The 23,734-nt window shown below is 39.5% G+C and overlaps 2 protein-coding genes across 2 annotated transcripts in view; both read right to left on the bottom strand.

Moving 5' to 3' along the window:
* Nucleotides 1–8,707: 8,707 nt before the first annotated feature.
* tbl1xr1a (tbl1x receptor 1a) overlaps nucleotides 8,708–23,734 on the bottom strand; it is a 42,725-nt gene continuing 27,698 nt past the window's right edge. The window contains exons 6-15 of the mRNA XM_037698152.1: nucleotides 17,900–18,041; nucleotides 17,135–17,198; nucleotides 16,711–16,808; nucleotides 16,569–16,629; nucleotides 16,374–16,495; nucleotides 16,167–16,241; nucleotides 14,027–14,154; nucleotides 9,540–9,705; nucleotides 9,358–9,459; nucleotides 8,708–9,275 (exon numbers count right to left, since the gene is read on the bottom strand). Of these exons, the coding sequence (XP_037554080.1) occupies nucleotides 9,249–9,275; nucleotides 9,358–9,459; nucleotides 9,540–9,705; nucleotides 14,027–14,154; nucleotides 16,167–16,241; nucleotides 16,374–16,495; nucleotides 16,569–16,629; nucleotides 16,711–16,808; nucleotides 17,135–17,198; nucleotides 17,900–18,041 (985 nt within the window). The 3' untranslated portion in view covers nucleotides 8,708–9,248. The remainder of the gene's footprint in view (nucleotides 9,276–9,357; nucleotides 9,460–9,539; nucleotides 9,706–14,026; nucleotides 14,155–16,166; nucleotides 16,242–16,373; nucleotides 16,496–16,568; nucleotides 16,630–16,710; nucleotides 16,809–17,134; nucleotides 17,199–17,899; nucleotides 18,042–23,734) is intronic.
* The window catches only part of LOC119430690 (zinc finger BED domain-containing protein 6-like), a 3,068-nt gene continuing 2,503 nt past the window's right edge, over nucleotides 23,170–23,734 (bottom strand). Inside the window, exon 2 of the mRNA XM_037698150.1 lies at nucleotides 23,170–23,613. Coding sequence (XP_037554078.1) covers nucleotides 23,180–23,613 — 434 coding nt within the window. The 3' untranslated portion in view covers nucleotides 23,170–23,179. The remainder of the gene's footprint in view (nucleotides 23,614–23,734) is intronic.

The raw sequence follows: 23,734 nt of genomic DNA, 5'->3' as shown, positions 1-23,734 counted from the left end.
GACCTCCCTGCTCAAGCTGCTGCCCCGAGGCCTGACTTCAGAAGAAGAGGAAGATGATGAATGGACAAAGCTTTTTGATGCCATTGATATAACTAAACATTTTACTTTTGCTAAATAGTTAACAACTATGTAGACAAAAATGCATTAAAACCATTTGGCTTTATAGTAAAATGATCACTTAGAACAATGCAGTGAGTCTTATGTTAGCAGGTTGTACAAAGTTAAAATACTTTTCAGTTTCAAGCCCCACACTGTTCTGCCACATAGTAAAGAGTCATCAGAAGCAGCCATTGAAATGGTACTTTCTTTGTACTTGTGGTGCCAGTTTCAAGACTGGACAGATAATGAGGGTTAATTCAGGAAAGACATGCTGAATAAAACTTGTGCCAGCCTCACGGACAGAAAGTATGAACTCTAGCATTTGAAGCAAACAGGTGAGTTGATACCTTGGTGTTCCACGCAGGTGTCACAGTGAAAGGTACACAAGCGCCGTGATGAAGTTGGCATATTGGGTGGAGACAGTGGAGTATCCCCAGTGGATACTCAGAGCTCGTAGAACAACCAGGAGAGAGTATTAATGTCATCGAAAGGGGTACCGAGAACTGGACTGGCAGCAGTGGAGGCAGGTCCAGATGTTAATGAGGAGAAAAGACACCCAGATGGAAGACATTAATTTGCAGTGTGCAATATTAATTTCACTCCTGAAGCAGCTCACAACTTTTATGAGTCAAACTTAAAAGGAAAGAAAATGTTATTTAAACTTATTAATATAATTCTAAATTATCCATAGGTCAGAGTCAATGGTTGTCTGTGTCCCTGTGTTGGACTGGAGACACACCCAGGTTGTTCCCTGCCTCTACCTGGTTTTACTTTCCAGTCTGACAAGCCTGGCTGCCTGGATACTTGGATTTACTTCTTCATTGTGAACTGTGGAAAAGCATGTTAAATACTAATGAGAGTAGCCACTGGTTCCCAGTACGTAATCTGTTTCTTCTTCCTTCCTGTTTTTAAGCTGAAGCTGTTTGCCAGTTCGAATGCATATGAAAAGTTGCACGGCTCCCGAGTGCTCCAGGAGGCACTTGCAGAGCCAGATAATAGTTGGTAATGAAGTCGAGGCAGCAAAATGTGATCAGCTACTGTTTTTGTTCAATTACACATGAAAACTGCTTCCACGGTGCAAACAACTTCCTGTGGAGTTAATGAAAACATGCAGCACCAAGCAAATTAAGTTATTCATCGTTCCAGGTCTGACCTCCATAACGAGAAGAAATGCTTATGTAAGGAGAATAAATTAGCATTAATTATTTTCCTTTACTTTTTATGAAAATGCAGTTCCCAGGCTGCATGAACCGTGAGCCAACACAGTCACACCATTCAACCTCTGAAGAAATATAACGTTTGATTCTACGGGTGGTTAAAGTCAAAGACAAACTTATTGTCAGGTTGGTGTGGAAACATCATCAGTCCTTACTGCTGGTGCTGGGACCAGTGTAGACCAGTCCCCACAGACAAAGACAACTAGACTCTTCCTCCTAATCCTGGTTTTGGGGTGAGGTCCTGGTATCCCCAGCTCGGGGGGGTCTGCAACCTTTATGATCAAAAGAGCCAATTTTGTGCCTTTGTTCATTAAACGTGTCTAGAGCTGCAACCTGCTACAACTGTGATTATCAAGTGGTGGCCCGTGGGCCACTTTAAGTTTGTTGGAGGAGATTTTTGTGGCCAATAGTGTCCACACATCATAAAGTTAAACATATCTAATGATTTATAATATGTATTGGTATTTTTACAATTTTAAACAATAGAAAATACCAGATTCTTGTAAAGAAGGAATAAATACATAAATTGTATTTTTTTTAGCATTTATTTAAAAAATGAAATTACTATATACAAACTTATGTGATTTTTTTTTTATTGTGGAAAAAATAATTAAGTTTAGAAATAAAGCATAAAGTTAAAGAAAGTATGTTTTACTTCTTGTATTAGTTTCAGCTTTGACATATTTGCAAAAGAAATGACCAAAAACAATAATTACTGAAAAATGAAAACAGCTGAAAACTGTTGTTGTTGTTGTTGGTATAACAACCAACAGCAACAACAACAAAAAACAGTTTGTAAGCTCAGTCATTCAGGTACATAAATCACAAAAAAAGTTAAATCATGTCATCTGGACAGATTGTTTGTTGAAAGAATCTGTTGTTTTTGGAAATATCTTGCAAAAGCAACCAGTAAAATTCAGTTTTATTTTAGTTTTGGTCAAAGCTTGAAAGAGCTGCTGCAGAGACACCAAATGAACTTCATGTGTCAGTTGGTCATTAACTTCACACAGACTCTCTCATTGGCACATTTTCATCTTTAAATCACTTCTGTTGCCTTCTCCTCCATGTCACTTTGTCAGTGCAGCTACAGCGTGCGCTCTCAGGACATTATTACATGCAGTTTACCTTCAGTGCGGTCTGAACTAGGTAAAAGGTCCTTCTTCTACTCGGCTCCTGTTTCCTGGAATATCTTGCAAAAACATCTGAAGCTCTCGACCTTGACCTCTCTAAGGGTTTTTAAACAACTGGTAAGTTCATGGCAAAAACTAATGCAGACATCCACCCATTATCTTTACCTGCTTCTTCCATTTTGGGTTGTGGGGGTGACTGGTGCCCATGTCCAGCTATCACTGTGCGAGAGGTGGGGGACTCCCTGGACAAGTCTCCAGTTCATCACAGGGACATATAGAGACAAATGAGACAAACAACTATTCACTCTCTCACTCACACCGAGGGACGAGTTACCAATCAGCCTAACATGCATGTTTTTGGTCCAGAGTACCAGGAGAAAACCCACGCATGCACGGAGAGAACATGCAAACTCCACTCAGAAAGGCCCCACAGACCGGGATTTGAACCAGTGCAACCTGCTCGCTGAGAGGCAGCAGCTCTACAAACTGTGCCACCGTGCTGTCCCTAACGCAGACATGTTCCTGTTTTTAGTATTTTACACTGCATTATAATGTAGCTGTTTTTGGTTAATTTTTATTTCATTTCTTCTATTTGCTTTTTCATTTTATCCATCCATCCATTTTCTTTAGCCGCTTATTCCATTTTGGGTCACGGGGGTCGCTGGTGCCCATGTCCAGCAATCACTGGGCGAGGGGCGGGGTACACCCTGGACGGGTCGCAAGTCCATCACAGGGCCACATAGAGACAAACAACCATTCACTCTCTCACTCACACCTAGGGACAATTTAGAGTTACCAATCAGCCTAACATGCATGTTTTTGGTCTGTGGGAGGAAACCGGAGCATCCGGAGAAAACCCACGCATGCACGGAGAGAACATGCAAACTCCACCCAGAAAGGCCCCTGGACTGGGGTTTGAACCAGTGCAACCTGCTCGCTGAGAGGCAGCAGCTCTACCAGTTGCGCCACCGTGCTGTCCCTAACGCAGACATGTTCCTGTTTTTAGTATTTTACACTGCATTATAATGTAGCTGTTTTTGGTTAATTTTTATTTAATTTCTTCTATTTGCTTTTATATGATTGTCTATTTTTGTCTGTACCTCATCTGTGTCCTTTGTCTAAAACAGGTCTCTGGTAAATGAGTCCTCGAGGCTCAGCAAGGCCACTACATGCCTTATTTAAAATTAAGTCTTTCTAAAGGCTTTTTTTAATAACATAAATAACGTAAAAAAAACAACAACCAACAAATAAAGCACACACACACACACACACACAACAGTCACTCAGAGGTGATATCAATACAGTATTTGCTTAAAACAAAACTTTTTGTATTACAAAGTACATTAAGTGCTGACTTCAGAACCAGTATTAACCAAAGAAGACTCCCATCTCTGGTTTTGGTTGCACTTTATTCCACAGCTACCAGCATCCACATTAAATGCAGCGGGTGATATGCATTCCTTTAAGGAATGCTAACATTTTATTTTTTCAGCTGCTCCATTTCGCAGGGTCATATGAAAGATGGAGCAAATGTTTTACACTGGAGTCAGTTTCTGACCCAACCTGGGCTTGAACTTGCAGCTTCAGGATTACAGGACCGCACTGACCACCGAGCTACCGTCTGGGATGCGAAGTGATCTAAATCTTAAAAAATGATCTGCTGGTTTGTTTGCTTTGGATTTATGCTATTATAGTTGAAGTCTAAGCTCCTAAAAATAGATGAAAATTTGGGAATTAAAAAAAAAAAATTTTTTTTCAGCTCTTTAAATCTTTTATTTTGTTCATAAACCTGTTAAACATGAATTATGAGCTCTGAGATAAACTAAAACATAAATAATATTGCTGCCCACCTTATTTTTCCTGCCCACAGAAAAATTCAAACTCACCACCTTTTTTATTAAAATATATTTTATTCTGGACTTAGGTTTCACTGATCTGACTTAAATGATGACAAATGGATGAAACGCAACCTAAAATAAATCAGCTGATGACCTGCAGAGTCCAGAGCAGGGTTCTGCTGGGCTGACAGGCAGATCCAGTCCGTGGTCTTCACCCAGACCAGAGCATCAACATGTCCAAGGTTAGTTTGTCCAAGACAGCTGTAAAAACTTTAAGTACAGCCAAATCAACCAACAGCACACAGGAGTTCAAACAGGAACGTGTCGAATCTCTTATTAAAATCCAGAAAAGGAGATGTAAAATTGATTGACGTATATAAAAAATAAGTTAATTAGCAGTCCCACAAATGTTTGTCAGAGAGGGAAGTGCTTGTAGACTCGCACATCAGTCTGACTTTAAATATTTTCACCTTGGAAGATTTATTTTTTTAATTTTCCAAACAATGAACTACTGTTGTGCCAAGTAGGATTCATAGTACTGATACAGTCATCCCTTAACAAAAAGTAGTACATTTGAAGTTCATTTTTGCAAGTATACATTAAGTATATCAAGTATACTACACACCATACTTGTAGTGTAGTAGAAAGTATACTGATTTAATACTTGTTTGGACTAAATTGGGACATTTTTATACTATTTTTTAAGTATATTAAATAAAGTTTATAAAAAGTAAACTTCAAGTACACTTCCTCATTTTTAGTGTAAAATAAGTATACTTGTAATACAATTAAATAAACTACTTTTTGCCAACGGATGTGGAGCAGGATTAGCTCAAACTGAACAGAAATATTTTAATCTGTTGTTTAAGACCTTGTCCAAAAGGGAATGCTTTTGTGGTCCCCCGAAACAACATTTTCTAAAATTATCCTCGTAAGCACTGCACCATTTTTACCACCGTTTTCATCCACACAGAAACAGATGGCCCATAACTATGCCAGAAACAGGAAACAAGACGTGGAGCGTGCTCAGAAAGCCTACATTAGTTGTAAGAAAGTCTGAAAAATCCAACAGTGTAGACTGGGAGTCATGCTGGTTCAAATATGTGGACATAATGGGCGCTTTTCAGGCCCGGTATCCAACGGCGGACGCCTGGAGGGAAGAGAGTTCCTCACTATGTTCAAATTAAATCAAGTTTGTTTATGCACACGTCAGTCTTTGTGATATATTTGTTTTCCACATTCTTTAAACAAACTTGACATATTGTAGTTTTTTGTTTTGTTTTTGTAATTTTGACAGGTCACTAAAGTGATTTAAGGTTGTTTTGTTTTTACATAATAATAATAAGGGTTTTTTGCTCTATTCAATTTCAAACAACACTATAGTTTCACCAGCAATCATAAGCTGTGTTTGGGGTCAAAGGTTGGGTAACAGGTGTGTCTATGTCATCAGAGTTTTCAAAAAGTTGTGTTTTAACTGTCCCCGCAAGAGAACGCAAGAGTGGTCTTTTTAGACCTCCTCACTCTGGACTCGTCAGAAAAATGTTGTTTAGGGACTCCTATGACACAGTTTCTGTGTGGACACAAGGCAGAAACATAAAAACGATTTGTATTCACACAAAAAAAACGTTCCCATGTGGACAGGGTCTTAAGACTCAACAGAACCCAGGTGGTTTGCAAGCAGACACTGCAAACGTGTAGTTTTTATTATGCTAATTTAAACATCTGTTTAAGTTTCCTCCAGATGCAACAAGTAGAATTAGATCTGCCTTCAGAGCAGCTCCTAATGCAAAACATCTGCAGGACTCCCAACCTTAGCGAAAAGCATAAAAATAAAAACATATAAGAAAGAAACACTTCTCCATTTTCTTTCCTCCGCTGACAAATTAGTCATGTTCAAATAAAGTGTTGTGGTGTGGTTCTGAACAAGTTGCTTCTCTGCCTCTTATTGAAGAAAAAAAAATTACATCTGCAAACAGTTTTTGCTTAAAACAGAAGAACTTTGTGGAGATTTCGTCCCCAGAAAAGTGCCTTCAGAATGACAGCTCAACCTTCACAATCTGCATGTGGAAACAAAGTCTAAACAGATCATAGAAACGGCCACTGACAGTTTAAGTTCTACAAATCAGCTACAAAAACTTAGGCTTTAACTCTAAAAGAGTAGAAAATGTGTGTTGGAAAAGTCACTGAAGATGCAGCTCCATGTAACTGTTTTAATTCCCCAAAATGCTAACAGTGCGGAGAGAAAACTTAAATCTTTTCATGTGATGTCGTCCAGGGTCTCAGTCTCATTGGTTTGTGTTTTAGAAGATCTGCATGAAAACAGACGAGTCATCTCTCTGTGCAGGAAGTTTGCACCCTCTGCCTCAATAATCACGCTGGCCAAGTCATAGAAAACACTTACAAATCAACAATTTCTCTTATAAAAATATCTCATAGGGACATCTGCTTAAGAAACTGCTGTTTGGGTTAAACATCCAAAAAAGTCATTTCTCTGTTAATAGAGCTCACAAAGTATGAGCTGCTTCACCTAACTTTATGTGACTGTGTAAAAGACAAACATGGATGTAATTATGGACATCGGATAACTGTCTCAACACTGCGCTCACGTTAGTGCAAGGTTCACAGTGTTACATAACTGTGATGTCCTAAAGCTCCCTTACATCTGGCAAAAACCTGCTAGCATCAACTTTATAAATAGTAAAAGCTGTCCCGTACCAAAAAACGTCTACATTAGAAATGAGTATTGATTTGTTCCAGCTCCAAGACTGCAGGGAGCACGGCTTCAGGAGTAGGCTGTCTTTACTTACAGAAACACTTTAATTAATAATGACATCAAGAACTGGTAAATAGGTGGCAACAATGAACTAAGAAAGGTCTGATTGACAGGTTTGATGTGCTCGCAGTCAGTACAAGTGTGTGAAGTTAATGTTGGCTCAAGACTAAAATAGGTCAGTCCATATGAATATTGTCCACCCATGTAAATAATGCCAGTCCGTGTAAATAATGTCAGTCCATGTAAATAATGTCAGTCCGTGTAAATAATGTCAGTCCGTGTGAATAATGTCAGTCCGTGTGAATAATGTCAGTCCGTGTGAATAATGTCAGTCCGTGTGAATAAGTAAAGTGCTATGTGTTGTCATCATTGTATGTTCCTATAGAATGGCAAAATTGGCTCTCTGCATTTAACTCATCACATCTGGGATACACTCAGGTGGAGCAGTGGGCAGCTATGTAAACGCCTGGGGAGCAATTGGGGATTAGGTGTCTTGCTCAGAGACACCACGACACGTGGGAGTGGCTGGGGATCAAATCCGGGACTTTCAGGTCCCGAGTCGGCTGCCCTGCCTCTATCCCATCTCAGCCCCCACAAAAAAATCTTGTATATAGAATAATCTTGTTCCGTGTGAATAATACCGGATCATTTGATTAACGTCAAGCCATGTGAACAACCTTTGTTCATGTGATTAATGTCAGTTCATGTGAATAACATTGGCCCATGTGAATAATCTTGGTCCATGTGAATAATGACCAGTGTGAATAATGTGAATCCATGTAAATTGTCAATATATGTGAATTGTCAGTCCATGTGAATTATTTCAATCCAAGTGAATAATCTTCATCCATGTGATTTATGTTGATCCATGAAGAATAATGCTGAATTAATGTCAATCCATGTGAATAATGTCAGTCGTGAATAATCTTGGTTCACATGAATGTTGACCAATGTGAATAATGTGAGTCCATGTAAATTATGTCAGTACATGTGAATAATGTCAGTCCATGTGAATAATATTGGCTCATGTGAATAACGTCAACCTATGAGCATAATGTTGGTCCATGTGAAAAATATGTTTCAATCATGAGTAGTGTCAATTTGAACAATGTTGGTCCATGTTAATACTGTTAGACAAAAATCATTAAAGTTAGTCCAGTTTGAAGAATGTCAACCCAATGTGAACATTTGTTCAATGCGAATAATGACTGAATGTAGTTTATATATCACATATGGATGTTGTGACCTTTTAAAATAATCTAAAAATCTTTCTGGCTGAAGACCGTATAGAATCAGAAACCAACACTCAGAGATTTTTCCAAGAAAAGCTTCTTCATTTTTCTTGCATCAAGCAGTTGACTGCTACAGCCAAAAACTCAGAAAAGCTGCAGGTAAGAAACTCCTGATAAAATAGTTCACAAAGGCTCGGTTTTATATCATATAGGTCTACAGTAGCAGTGTTATCTGCACATATGTTAAACCAGAGGAATACTAAATGAAGATGCTTGATTCTTGTTTTAAAGAGGAGGAGGATAAAAAGAAGTAGAAGTCAAAAAACAAAAGTCTTCTTAAGTTTATTGTCTGGCCCCTTAGTTTCCTGAGTGATCTCTGCCGGCAGAAATCACCACGACAATTCATGAAGGGAAAGCCTGACATCCTGTTGTAGACAGAAATTTTCACAGATGTGTTGCTGAGCGTGTATGTTGGAATTTATTTGTCTGGGTTTACTTCTCCAGCTGACAAGCTCTCACTTCTTGCAAAAAGATGAAAAATATAAAACATTTGAACGAGAACTGACAAAACAAACAAATAAAAACCTAAGTGCCTTCCTTTTCTGTGGTGGACACAGCAAGATATCTGCACGATGAGCGCTGATGAGTAACATAGATTTTCCACTTGCTGACGAGGAGTATGGTTTAGAACAGCTTCCATATTTCAGTAAATATATGGATCTGTAAGTTGTTTTTTGTCTGTTTGGCTGCGTCTCTCTGAGAGTCTGCACAGATAGAGAGGAGTGCCTCCATCCTGTTCATCCCCGTGTCCGGACCTGCTGTGTCGGGTTCTTGTTTCCTGCTTCCTGTTCGTCAGTGGACAGGGACGTCAGCGTGAACAGTAGGCGGGGCAGGCCGGGACAGACATTTGGCTATGTACACATTCATGGTCGGTCCATGGCTTTCAACCAACAGCAGCACTATTTCCGCAGGTCTAACACACACACCTGGAAGAACGGAGACATCAGAGATAGAACCGCACACATAGAACCAAGCTGAATATTCCTTCAGTCCCTTGTACACACTTACGGATCCATCTGACGCGCTGGCTCCCACTTTGTCTCCTGCTGCGTTCCAGCACACTTCGAAGATCCCCCCAGTTCCTCTGTAACTGTGAACTAAAGCCCCCGTCTTCACAAACAGGGACAACAATAATTGGGTGAGAACTGTTCAGAACTTTACCATGGATGTGCAGCAGTTTCTCCTACTACCTGTGTGTTCCAGATGTGCACGCATTTATCAAAGGAGCCGCTGGCCAGATGGCGCCCGTCGGGACTGAAAGCCACACTGTACACTGGCTCCTGGTGTTTGGTCAGAGTGTGGATACAAATGCCTCGGTCCACATCCCAAAGACGAACCGTGGAGTCAAACGATGCGCTGCAGAAGCAGCACAGACATTGAAACAGCTGTTCTATACAACAAAGTTATTACAGCTCATTCTGAAACCTGAATGCAAGAAGGATCAGCTTTAATCTTATTAAACTATTAAATGTCAGCTGATTATTGACGAGCTATTAGCAGTTTTATAAAACGTTGAGTTCTGACAAACTAATTCATACTTTACCCAATTTGTCTCCAAGAACTCTGTTTAACAGTATACACATTTCTGATGTGTATACATCATTAATGGATGTTTACACATCAATTAATTAATTGATGTTTACACATCAATTAATGAGCATATAAATATAAGTCAATATCAATCATAAATACTGATCAATATATTGATCCAATATAAATCAGTGATCAATACCATATATAAATATTTGTTTTCATTTCTGGTTAATTTTAAAGTATATCAGTGTAATGTGGTGATAACAATGAAGGTAGCAAATCCATATATACCTTCTATGCCCATGTGAGTAATATAGTGTGACCTGTAGGGGCGTGATTGTGAGGAATGGCCTCTCTGATCTGAACCCGAGTTGTGTTCTGTTGGTGTACTTCTGTGCTAGTCATAGTTTGTCCATCATAAACACCATGTTTGAACATAAGTGTGTCCATAAGTGGACTTGGTACCAAAACGCCCTAGGTCGTAAATCGATGATCGATGTTGCAGTCATGTCATCTGATTTGCGACCATTTGTTTTGGACACTTGGGTAAAGAGAGGAGCTATCAACTGATCACCACCTGATAGTGAGATGGATCAGATGGCAGGGGGAGATGCCGGACAGACCTGGTAGACCAAAACGTGTAGTGAGGGTTTTCTGGGAATGCCTGGCAGAAAAACTGTCAGAAAAATCTTGAACTCACACCTCCGGGAGAGTTTCAACTGCATCCCAGCTGATGCAGGGGGCATTGAGTCCGAGTGGACCATGTTCTGCGCCTCAATTGTTGAGGTAGCTGCCTTGAGCTGTGGCCATATGGTTGTCAGGGCTTATTGTGGTGGCCATCCTCGAACTCAGTGGTGGACACCCTGGGTTAAGGTCACCAAGGTAGTTCAAAAGCTCCACGGCTCCAGGGGTGAATGAGATTCGACCAGATTTCATTAAAACTCTGGAGGTTGTGGGGTTGTCTTTGTTGACCTGCCTTTGCAACATTGCATGGATATTGGAGGCAGTGCCATTGGATTGGCAGACTGGGGTGATGGTTTCCCTCTTGAAAAAGGGGGACCGGAGGGTGTGCTCCAATTATAGGGGCATCACTCTCCCTAGTAAGACCTGGTAAGGTCTATTCAGGGGTACTGCAGAAGTGAGTCCGATCGTTGGTCAAACTGCAGCTCCAGGAGGAACAACGCAGGTTTCGTCCTGGGCGTGGAACACTGGATCAGCTTTTTCCCCTCACTAGGGTCCTGGAGGGGTCATGGGAGTTTGCCCATCCAGTCTACATGTGTTTTGTGGACTTGGAAAAGGCATTCTATCGTGTTCCTCGGGGTACAGTGTGGTAGGGGTGGGCGATATGGCTCAAATATAATATTGTGATATTTCAGTGCATTCTGGCGATAACGATAAATTTCATGATATAACAAAAAAAACCGAAAAAAAAACAGACATCATAGTTATTCATTTGACAAAATTAACTTAACATGTTGCTTTGCAGTATTATATAAAAACAAAAAAACAAGGGTTAATTTTACTGAAATTACTTTACTTAATAAAGTATTCAGTCTCCAAGTCTAAAAATAAAAAAATATCCTTCTGTTATTTAGATTGAAAATGTCTGCACAAAATATAGATCAATAAAATCCACCACAAAAACTAAAATGCAGGTGAAGTTTTCCAAAATAACAAAATAAAATGAAGCTTAAGATCTGTTGAGCATAAATGTAACAAACAACAAAATATATGTTGCCTTTAAATGAGCTATAACTTCCAGAACTTGTAACAAGGTGATCAGCTGACCCTGAAGCTTGCGGTGTTTCAGCTTCCTCTGTTCCTGCAGGAATGATTCATTTCTCTGATGCTCTGTCTTTCATCACCTGACTCTGTTCTTGGTCCATGGACTGTGGAACTAAGAGACAGACCTGCGCATGTTTGTACCGGCAGTTTAGAGCAGGGGAGATGCAGCCAAGAGCTGCGCCCGCATTGGCAGCTCAGAGCGAGGTGGGGGGAGGGAGAGACAGTTGAGCTGTCTATACCTGCAGTTTAGAGCTGGATGGAGAGACAGCTGAGCCACGCGTTGTTTGTTTTTAGCATTTTAGCTAGCTAGTATTGCACGCAACTAATTAGCGTTACGCCAGTACCGACAGGTGGATGGGGGGTGCGCAGTTCGGTTTGGGTGTTCGGCGCGCTCGGTTCTGTTAATGGGGCAGGGCTCTTGACGTATTACATCATGAAATTAGCATATCATGATATTATTTATTTGCCCGGGCAAGCTTTTTTTACCGGTATTATCGTGAACGATATATGGCCCAGCCCTACACTGTGGGGGGGTGCTCCGTGAGTATGGGATTGGGGGCCCGTTGCTAATGGCTGTTCCGTCCCTATATGAGTGGTGCACGTTTGGCTCGCATTGCCCACAGAAAGTCAGATTCCTTCAAGGTGGGAGTTGGACTCCACCAGGGTTGCCTGTTGTCACCGATTCTGTTCATAACTTTTATGGACAGAAATTCTCGGTGCAGCCAGGGGGCAGAGGGATTCTTGTTCGGTGGCCTCAGGCTTCCATCCCTGCTATTTGCAGATGATGTGGTCCTGTTGACATCATCGTGCCATGATCTTCAGCTCTAACTGTGACACAGCTGGGATGAGAATCAACACCTCCAAATCTGAGGCCATGGTCCTCAGTTGGAAATGGGTGGATTGCGCTCTTCAGGTCGAGGGTGAGTCTCTGCCTCAAGTGGAGGAGTTCAAGTATTTCATGGTTTTGTTCACGAGTGAGGGAAGAATGGAGCATGAGATTGACAGATGGACTGGTGCAGCATCTGCAGTATTGCAGACTCTGTGCCGGTCTGTTGTGGTGAAGAGGGAGCTGAGCTGTAAAGAGAAGCTCTTTGTTTACCTGTCAGTCTACATTCCTGCCCTCACCTCTTGCCACAAACAATGGGTAGTGACCGAAAGAATGAGACTACGAATACAGGGGGTTGAAATGAGTGTCCTACGCAGAGTAGTTGGACTCTCCTTAGAGATAGGGTGAGAAGTTCAGTTATCTGGGATGAACTCTTGAGTAGAACCGCTGCTTCTCCACATCAAGAGTAGCCAGTTGAGGTGGTTCGGGCATCTTGTAAGGATGCCCCCTGGGCATCACCCCAGGGATGTGCTTCGGCCATGTCTGTCTGGGAGGATACCACGGGGAAGACCCAGGACACGCTGGAGAGACTACGTCTCTGTTGGCCTGGAAACACTTTGGAATCCTCCCAGAAGAGCTGGAAGATGTGGCTGTGAAACTGTGAAACTATGTATGTATGTATGTACAGTATGTATGTATGTATGTATGTATGTATGTATGTATGTATGTATGTATGGATGTATGTATGTATGGATGTATGTCTATGTACAGTATGTATGTATGTACAGTTTGTATGTATGTATGTACAGTTTGTATGTATGTATGTATGTATGGATGTATGTATGTATGTATGGATGGATGGATGGATGGATGGATGGACGGATGGATATGATCTGTGTTTCCCATGGTCTTTGTTTGTGTTTTCTTTTCCAACATCTTAGACTTCCTTTGATTTGATTTTTGAGCACAACAAGGATATTTTATAAAGCTAACTTTGGATCTTCCTCACTTCAGTCCTACTCCCAAACCAAATATATTTCATGCAACCAAGAGTTAGCAATATGTTGTGGAGTGTACCCTGAAAAAACTCTGAAAATTTGAAAATAAATTAATACATTAAACTAAAGTACAGTTAGAATAATTGAGTGCTGGATCTGCCTATCATTGGTGAATTTAGTCAAATGTAAAAATAGCTGAGTGCAGGTGAAGCATCCACAGAACAGTAAAAGCATCATTCAGATAAATCAAAGGTACGATGTACAGAAACACAGACCGCAGGGTGTTAAATAAAGCAGTCTGGGGAAAAAATCAAATGAAAGAGTTCGAATAGATTATTTTCTTACCTACCTGACGTTACCCAGATTTGAAACAAATAAAATAACTGTGTGGAATAAAACCTCAGCAGAACTGAAGGCAGCATTCACTATAAAAAAAATCTGGGTTGAAGGCTAATTGCTGGAGCGTGCTTATGCCTTCTTGGATAGTGGAAAAACTGCACTGCTGCTACAAGATTTGATGATTTAAAACACACACCTCGCAAGCATGAGATTCGCACTGGGATTGTTGGTTCCTGGGCCAGTGGGGCTCCATTTAATGGTGTAGATTTCTTTGTTGTGTGCCTGTAGGTCGTGCACGCACAAATCCTGCTTCATACTCCAGATCTGAAGACACAAAAACCAATTAAACTGATCACTGGTGCATAAAAGCCACCATAAGATTTACAGATGTAGTGAACCTGATCTGACCCCAAATCTTGACCAGATGAACAGAGACTGTTATTTCATTGATCTGCATCCAGAAATACAGTTTGAGCCATCTGGTGACTTTCTTTCTTGAATTAATCAAGCAGAAAAGACAATTCTCTATGATCATTACTATTTTACAAATGTTTGATAATCAAATTGTGTTAGCTCACTCAATGCTTACAGGTTGAAGAGAACTACTCATTTTTATTTTACATAAACAGTAAGTAATGATTTTTATTCCTCATTCAAAGAAGAAATCAGGTTAATATGCATTTCTTGATTTTTCTGTCTGCAATGTAAGTATGTTAAAGGTCGGTTCTCAGTCAACTAAAATGATTACTGAGAAAAAATGTCATGTTTAACTATTTGAGAAGATACAGCAGAGTGAGACTCCACGAAGTCTGGTTTCTGCAATAATCTTTCTGTCTGTTGTTGAACAATCTCATTCTCTGACCTCGAATTTGATAACATCTTACATCACAAACCACACCTCTATTTCTGGTCCATCGACCAATCAAAAAGCTCTCAAATGACCCGGAAGTCGACCCATTTAAAATGTGGCAACTTCCCAGTTCAAGAGAGGCTGAGACGCTGAGTTGCTGGAGTTTGTTGGTTGCTGTGTTGCCGCACTCAGAAATGAGTTCAACTAGAGAGTGCACAGAGTGATGGAGTTAGAGTTCTTGGATGCAAACGCGCTCAGGATGATCCAGAGACGTTTTGGGATTATAACTTCTGTTTGAACAACCTCGTACGACTCTCGAAGGATTTCAGCTGCTCTCAACGGAGACGCTGAAAGAGTCTGAAGGATTCTATACCGAGCTGATTTATCGTCAACCAGGTAACGATCTACTTCAACCAAGCGTACCGTCGCAAGCTGAGATCTGATGGGAGCGTGCACGTTTCTGGTCAAACAGATTAATTCCCTCACAAATCTCTCTGTAAGATAAATTTCCATTTCCATCTTAAACTCTGCTTTCTCTTAAAATCAGTACAGATATTTTAGAAATATCTGAAGCAAAATCCTCAATCACCGCCGCGTGATTGAAGTCTATTATTTGTGAAACTTGTCTGTTATTATTTTCATATTTTGCCAAATTAATGTAAATGTTTGATGTTAACTTTGATTCTGAAAATAAATGACCGCATTCATTTTGATGGGTCAAAGATAAATAACGTCTCTCGTTACATTTCTGTTAAAATTCAATGCACGACATTTACACAGTCAGAAAGATGAGGAACTCGTGAAAAGTATGAATATATATCCCTATATGACATACTACACAGACATGAGAGACACCTCCTTATTTTCTTTATGAACATAATTCACACACAGGTCAGAGAGAAAATCTGTAGCACAAATGATCTAAACATGTACAAAACTCAAGCAACAGGACTGGACATCATTCCAAAACATTCTGAAGGCTCTGCCCTGAGTGCTGTTCGTTGGTGAGATGCTACATAACCAGTATCATATAAAACTGTAGAGGTTTAATATTAGCTGATGTAGTGCTTTTTCACACCAGGATGTTGTTTTTAAGAAAACCTGAAAATGATTTTAAAAACGGGCTTGTTTTGTCTAATCATTAGCCTAGACTAGATGAAGACTTTTTCTCTACACTCTGCTGGTGAGGTACCAACTATTGACAGAACATAACTGCATAAATGACTATAAAAAACACTTTAAGTGACTTAGACACAAAGAAAATGGTAAAGTGGACTGAAACTGGGTGAAAATTTGCCTATTATACAACAAAAACCTTTGAGACAAAAGCCTGGAAAGCCATTACTCTAAATGACTGAAAATAACCATTTGACTCCTTGGAAGTTGGACTTGAGACTTTGCTACACTAATCTACAATTTATACACATTTATCGTTTTAATACCAAAGAAGCACTTCATCACGACCCAAGACAAAGTCAGGGCTCACCTTTAAAGTCATGTCATCTGAGCAGGAAGCTAACAGGTTCCCTGTGGGATCCCACTTGATTGCATTGACTTCATTCTGCAGACAGAGACAGACATGTGGACACCTTCCAGACAACTTCAGGGCTGATTCTGCCCAGATCTCCAGTTCAAGTACAATAATGATTATTGATTCAAAAGCTCTCATCAAAGTGTCATTTTCATCTCTTACTGTGTGTCCCTGGAATGTTTTAATGGGCCTGTCCTGTCCCAACTTACAGACATGAATGCACATGTCTGTACTACAGGAAGCGAACGTGTTGTTGCTCTGCCAGTCCACGTCCAGTGCTGGAGCTGTGGGAGGTCATCAGAGGGACGTCAGAGATCTCCAAAATACTGGGCACTGCAGGCAGAGATGGTACTGTACCTGAATGGAAGGGGAACTGTTGTTTGGCTTCTCCTGTATGAGCGTCCCATATGATTGTTGTCTGTACAAGCACAACGGAACATTTAATTACTGATCAAGGAGGGAATGTGATTTGTAAAGATGATGTGTCTGCTGCCTTTACCTTGTCTACTCCTGCACTCAAGATAAAATTGCCTTTTTTATTCCATTTTAGGGCAAAAATAGGACCTTTGTGTTGACCCAGAGTACTGGCTAGATTCCCTGCAGAGCAATTTAAACAAACAAAAAAAATTCAAGCTTTAAACATTTTAGAGTAATGCAGTTACACACAATCACAACAAACTCATAGACACACACACTGAAAGGTAATGCAGTTGTGCAAATTGCCACTAGATGGCAGCATTGTGAATAGACTGAGTTAGCAGCACATGGCTTGTCTTAAAAAAAAAAAGACCAAGGAACACCACAACCAAACTTACACTTCCAACTTTGTAGGCATTTTCTTTTCCTTCCTGACTGTTCAGTAATTTTAACAAAAAGATGACAACCTTGATGTTCATAATGACAAATTTAAAAAGACGTCTCACCATCTTTTGTCCATATTCTGGCAAAGCCATCATACGAGCCTGTAGCTAACAGTGTGCCCTCACTCTGTTGGACAGAAACAGACAAAAACACATTTAATTAAAAACTCACTTCTTCTTCTTCTTTCACCTTTTCCCTCTTCCAGGTTCATCATAGCTCATCTGTCCTCACTCCAACTACCTCCATGTCCTCCCTAACTGCATCCATATATCTCCTTTTTGTCTTTTTCCTGGCAGCTGCATTTCTAACATTATTCTACCAATATATCCACTGTCCCTCCTGTGGACATGTCCAAACTACTGTCCCTCCTCTGGACATGTCCAAACTACTGTCCCTCCTGTGGACATGTCCAAACTACTGTCCCTCTTGTGGACATGTCCAAACCATCTCAGTCTGGCCTCTCTCTAACTTTACCTCCCAGTTGTTCAACCTGTGCTGTACCTCTGATGATCTCATTCTTAATTTTATCCATCCATGTCGCTCCTAAGGAGAACCTCAAATTGCAAATTTGGTCATAATAAACTACTGTCTATGTACACGCAGAACAAACTGACAATGGAAGTATTTTTAACTAGTCCAACGTAGCTTTGTCTAAGCCGTCTCCAATCTGACTCTTGTCTGCCTTTGCTTTCAGTCTAACCTTTTAATCAAAAGTCCTTAAAATAACATGAAAGACATATAATGAAATAATATATAACTACAACAATAATATTAAACATTCATGAAGGGAGATTGCAGTGTGTGTGTGTGTGTGTGTGTGTACTTACATTCCAGTCTAATGAGGTGACATCTTTGTTACTTGGAACGTCCTGTCCACCCTCTCGTATGCAGTGTCTCAGCACCAGCTGTGTGGAGCTGCTTGTACTGTTCTCACTCAGGTTCCAGATACGAGCTGTTGAATCACCCGACCTGAGGCCCACACAAACTTTTCATTATTATTATGTGAACACTAGGAGTTTAGAACTTTAAAGCACCAATGATCAATATAGTCAAAATAAACAGAAGAAAATCCACTGTCTTTCAATTCGAGGGTTTTATGTATCAGGGTGTGATGTGAATAATCTAGTGTTCCAAATTCTAAAATTATTCAAGTCTAGTCTCAAGCGAACAGAAACACACAACAGATTCCACTGAGTCATGATTTTGCTGCTTTGAAGTACACAAGTGAGTTTACACAATGTCAACGTTGAAAGACATCAGTAATGCCTTTAGAGAAGAAAATGTTGCTGCTCATCAATCTGGGAAGGGTCAAAGGTCATTATAGAACTATGTGGAGTTCACCATTTTACGGAGAAAGATTCACAAGTTGAAAACATTTGAGATATCTGCCAATCTTCACAGGAAATTCACCCCAAAGTTAGACTGTGTAATGCTCAGAGAAAGGACAAAAAAGCTCCATCTGAGATTCTACAGGCATTAATCGTCAGGTTAAAGGTCAAAGTTCATGACAGGATAATCAGAAAAAACTGAACAAGTATGGTTTGTTTGAAAGAGAAAACCTCTTTTCTCTGAAAACAACATGGCAGCACAATTTAGGTTTGCTAAATGTCATCTAAATAACCGACAAGTAGGAATGTGCGATATGGCATAAAATTCATATCACGATATGTATTGTTGATAACGATATATATCGCAACATGTTTTTGGTATAAAACTTGCAATAGGAATAAAAAAAGCATAGGGTGTCCTTTTGCCATCATATATTTTGAATTAAGAAAATTCCACTACTAGGTCCAGAGAGTTTTAAAATAATAAACAAATCAAGTATTAGGCTTCTTTCTTGTAGTGCAAAACAGTGCACAATATATGAAATGTAGTTTTAGCCATATGTTTTAAACAAAATAATACAAAGTATGTTGTTAACTCTTAACAGTTTCTAGTCTTCTCACTTAAGAAATGAAGAGCAACAGAGCAGCAAGTGAACACTGAAACACTTCACCCTCCAAACCTCTAGTGGGCGACTCCTTCCGCTTTAAGGAGAGCTGACACAAAATGAGTCTGTGGTTTTGACCAGAGGGTCTCGCAGTAAAATCACACATCACAGCGTTCTTTTCACAGATCAGAGAGCAGGTTTCTCTAAAGCTGACCAACACTTTAACTTTTGACGGAAAAAAAAAAAAAACTTTAGACAGAGCACAGCGTTTTGCGCATGCGTCAGAATATGGCAACACTACGGCAAGCCGGCCACAGTTAGCTTGTAGCTTCGCTACTTAGCTCTCGAAGAAAATACTTTAACACCACTTGCGCACAGTTTTCAACTTAAAGAAAGTAACAATTAAATCTGACAGCTCTGATTTTACACTTAAACGCCACTTGTGCACAGTTTTCAACTAAAAAAAGTAACAAATCTGACAACTCTGATTTTACTTAAGACCCAGCATTACTGCAGTTAGCTGGGAGAAGACAGATCTATATTGTAGGCTAAATTTCTATCGTTTCTACCGTGTACCGTTTATATCGCGCATCCCTACTGACAAGACTCATGGAACAGCGTCCTCTGGACAGATGAGACCAAAACAGAAATGCTTACCCATAATGCACTGCGCAAACACCCCACCAGTTACTGAACTCAACTAGAAAATATTTGGACTTTTTTTTCTGAGAGATTCATTCATCTTTATTTAGACAGGTAAATCCCATTGAGCCTCCAGGACTCATTTACAAGAGAGACCTGATTTAACAAAGAATGATGACAACATAACAACAAGATTGACGTAATTTAGTTAAAGTTATAGATCATTTGTCAAAGACTGCAGCATAAATTGTGACATTATCGTTAAAGAAAAACGTTATCGTGGAGATGGGTCAATTTTGTTCATGTTTTCCAGGTAAACCACAGGAGAATGACTTGAGTGAACTCTGCTGAATGTTGCATTCAAAGTATCACAACAAGATCTCATTTTCTGTCTTCCAAAACAATAACAGCTTAATCAAGATGTTTGAATAAAATTACTTTAACACCATAACCTTCACAAAGTTGGTATTTACTGCAGGACTGTTCATTTACTTTTGTTTTATATTATTAGTTTAGCATTTGGTAATCATGGATCAAGTTGAGATGAGACTCTTTCAAGACAGAACAAGAAATAAGAATTATTACCAAGAATATATCAGCATCAATAAACTGTAGGACAGTAACAAAAAAAACTTATTAAACTATCACAGGTACATTGAGATGGAGCTGAGAAGTTATTAGTTGCCTTCATCTGATCTTTTGTAAAAAATATGTCAGAATTTCTTTTCCATTGTTAACATTTTTCTTCACAGGACTTTCTTGTCTGTGAGTTTCTTCTGTCCTGCTTATGTATTTTTTTTTGTTCTAATTGTTCCCTCAGGTTGTTCATCTTTGTTCCCTGACTGCCTGTTGATCCTGGATCATCAGATCATGACATGTCCCCGTCCTCTGAGGACACATTTTCATCTTTCCCTCATCTCACTCGCCTCATTTCTGTTTCTTCCTCAGTCTCTGAAATTACAACGTCACTGTTAGAATGAAGATTATTGTTCAATAAAAATATGACATGTCTTATTTAACACTGTTCGTACCAAAGTTTAATTTAGAACAACATGTGTGATCACTGGTCAGATCACTGGTCAGATCACTGGTCAATGGATCAACATGCAGTGGAAGTTCTGCTGTTCTTCTCATTTGGTTCTGAGCGATGAACAAATGGTTGAACCTCCTTCAGTCTCACACGTCCTCACTGTGTCTCTGTGAACTGTCCTCTCTCTAAATGTGCCTGTAGAGTGACATTAGTTTATTTTCTTGCACATTTCTTTGACAGTTAAAACATTTTGAGCCCTGATTGAAAATGTTTGTGCAGATTAAATTTACAACTCTCACTTTGTGTTGTTGTGATGATGATGATGATGATGATGGTGCTCCTGCTGACTTGAGATGATGTCATTAATAAACAGTATAAATGGCAGTAAAAGTACTTTATTAAAGCTTGCTTTACATTTTACATATTTTATAATAAATTGTTTGGAAATTTATTTTTGCACAATTAACACTTATTTTGTCATCTGTTATGATTTTACAGTTTCATTTAAATTAACATTTTAATCAATGAATTACAATTTTACAATAGTTGTCAGGCTACAATCAACTCAGTTATCAGGTACTTGGTTGCCATAAAAAAATGACAAATACAACTATTTTATTCAGGTTTCTTTTGTAAATGAGTCCTAGTGGCTCAATGGGACGAACCTCTTTAAATAAAGGTTGAATTAATATCTTCTATAGAAATCAAGAATTCATCCAGATGATCTAAGGTAAGCTGGAGCAGATCTGATGCTGGATGGAGGACAAGGTGGAGCATTCTCATGCAGAGAACATAAGAAATAGCTTTATAACAGGTGTTACTCTGATCTTTTTTTTAACGTGTGTAACGTTATAAAACACTGACATGGCTATATTGATCATTGTATTGCATATATAAAAAAAATTCTAACAAATATGTGTTTGCAGACTCGTTCCCTTCTAAAATTTAATGATAAATGTATCAGCCACTTCTAAAAATGCTTTGATAAAATGCATACATAGTCTGTGAAATAATCAGTAATCAGTTAAGTAATCAGTTCGTTACTGCTCAATAATTACTGAAAGACGTCAGGTAAAGTAAGAAAAGTCGATTTTTGTGTTATGTTGCACCAGCAGCCGCTCAAACTGACTGACAGCGATGAGCTGTTTGGAACTATTGGGAGCTGCATGAACCACGTGACCGTGTATCGGCGAGTTCAAAGAGTGTCGCAACTCTCTCTTTATAGGGCTCTGGTTAAAAGCAACGAAGCTGAGAAGCTAAGCTACGAGCTAAGCTAACAGGACGACCTCGGGAAAAAAACTCCATCTTGTCAAAGCACCAGAATTCACAGTTGAAACCAGTGCCTTCGTCTAAAAAGTCTGTCTCTGTAAAAAGAAGGTGAGAACGTGTTTACTGATTTTTTATTAAAAGCTTTGTGTGACAAATGCTATGCTAAAGAGCTCAAACCACACAGAGCGTCCGCCATTTTGAGAACTGAAAAACAGGAACGAGAGACAGCCCATGTCATGTCAAGGGACCTCCCTCCCATTTTTCTTAAAGAGACACACTGCTCGCTAGTGTTGTGGTCAAGACCACCTAACCCGAGACCAAGACAAGTCAAGACCAGAGTGTACCGAGACCGAGACAAGACCAAGACTTTTAGGGTCCGAGACCAAGACAAGACCAAGACTTTTAAAGTCCGAGACCAAGACAAGACCAAGACCGAGGGAGGGCGAGACCAATTCGAGACCAAATCCACAAATAAAATAAAAAAATAAATAAAATGTTATTATAAAATATTTTTATAAAGTTATGAGCCTTTTTAATGTGTCAAAACTGATGATTTTACCAGACAGTAATGTTTTTACGTTTTTAAACAGTGTTGTTTGTGAAATGAATTTTGTACTGCAATGTCTTTTGTACACAACTTGTGCATGCTTACTTTAATTTATTTAAACTCTAATTTAAGTGACCCATTTTGATCCTAATAAAACAAAACTCAAGATGCATTTACCTTCTTTTGGTCTCTTGAAGTCAACATGAAATACTGGGCAGTATAAATGCAGTCTTTAGGATTAAATTGGAAACTTGAAGTCAGTTACTTTCTAAAATTGTTTAATTTTCATTTAGACTTGTGTATTTGCTTGGGGATCTTCCATTGTATGATCCAAGGCACATTAAGAAAAAAAAACACAGTATCATAAAAATCACCCAAGAAAACTTAGTAGCTTATTCATATTCATAAAGTTTCAGAGAAATAACTGCACTGCAGGCAGCCAGGAATGTGAACAAAAACTACTACAGAAAGAAAACCACGAGGCTAATCAATTTCAACGTTGCAGCTATACAAAGCAACACAAAGTTTGCCCGATGCATAACTACTTCAAAAAAATCCCACTTTGGCTGTGGCTGCATTTTGGAAGGAGTCGACGGGGGAGAGGACAGCCCCCGGAGGGCAAAACGTCAGTCTTTCCACAAAAAAAAAAAAAAAAACTGTCCAGATGACTAACTGATTATTGGAGTTTAAAGAAGTGTTTCATTGCATTTAAGAAATATGAGTGATTGCAACATTCTGTGGCCTAAACGTGCACGATGGGGTCTCATTAAAATGCCTCCTCGACTGAAAACCCTTTCCACTGGTGCAGAGGAGGCAGGGACTGATAGGACCTTCATTGCCAAATTGTGCAGTTGTGGAAATCTAGTGTGGTTTTTTGCCCAGAAGACAAGTGCATTGTCTGTGTCAAAGTCACGGATGGCATCAAAGTATTTCCTTATCTGTGTGTGTATGCTTGAATCCTGGTCTGAGCTGTGCTTTTTGTATGCCTTGTAGCGGGACAGAAGGCGAGGGTATTTGTTTGGTGGCGAATCACTGGCTGCGGCTGGATCCACATTCACAACTTCTGAGCAGGTGTCTTCTTTCATGTCCATCATCTTCTCCACCTCTAAGATCAATGTTTCTGAAAAACACAAACACAATGACTGAGTTAGATTTAAAAGGATATGCACATATCAGAGTTGAATTAAATACGTTTAGGACCTTTTATTAGGGGCCTTTTTTAATTAATTTAAATAATTATA

Source organism: Nematolebias whitei, chromosome 3 (assembly GCF_014905685.2).
Source record: "Nematolebias whitei isolate Nwh7 chromosome 3, NemWhi1, whole genome shotgun sequence".
Lineage (NCBI taxonomy): Eukaryota > Metazoa > Chordata > Actinopteri > Cyprinodontiformes > Rivulidae > Nematolebias > Nematolebias whitei.
This window is presented reverse-complemented; position numbering and strand designations above follow the sequence as displayed.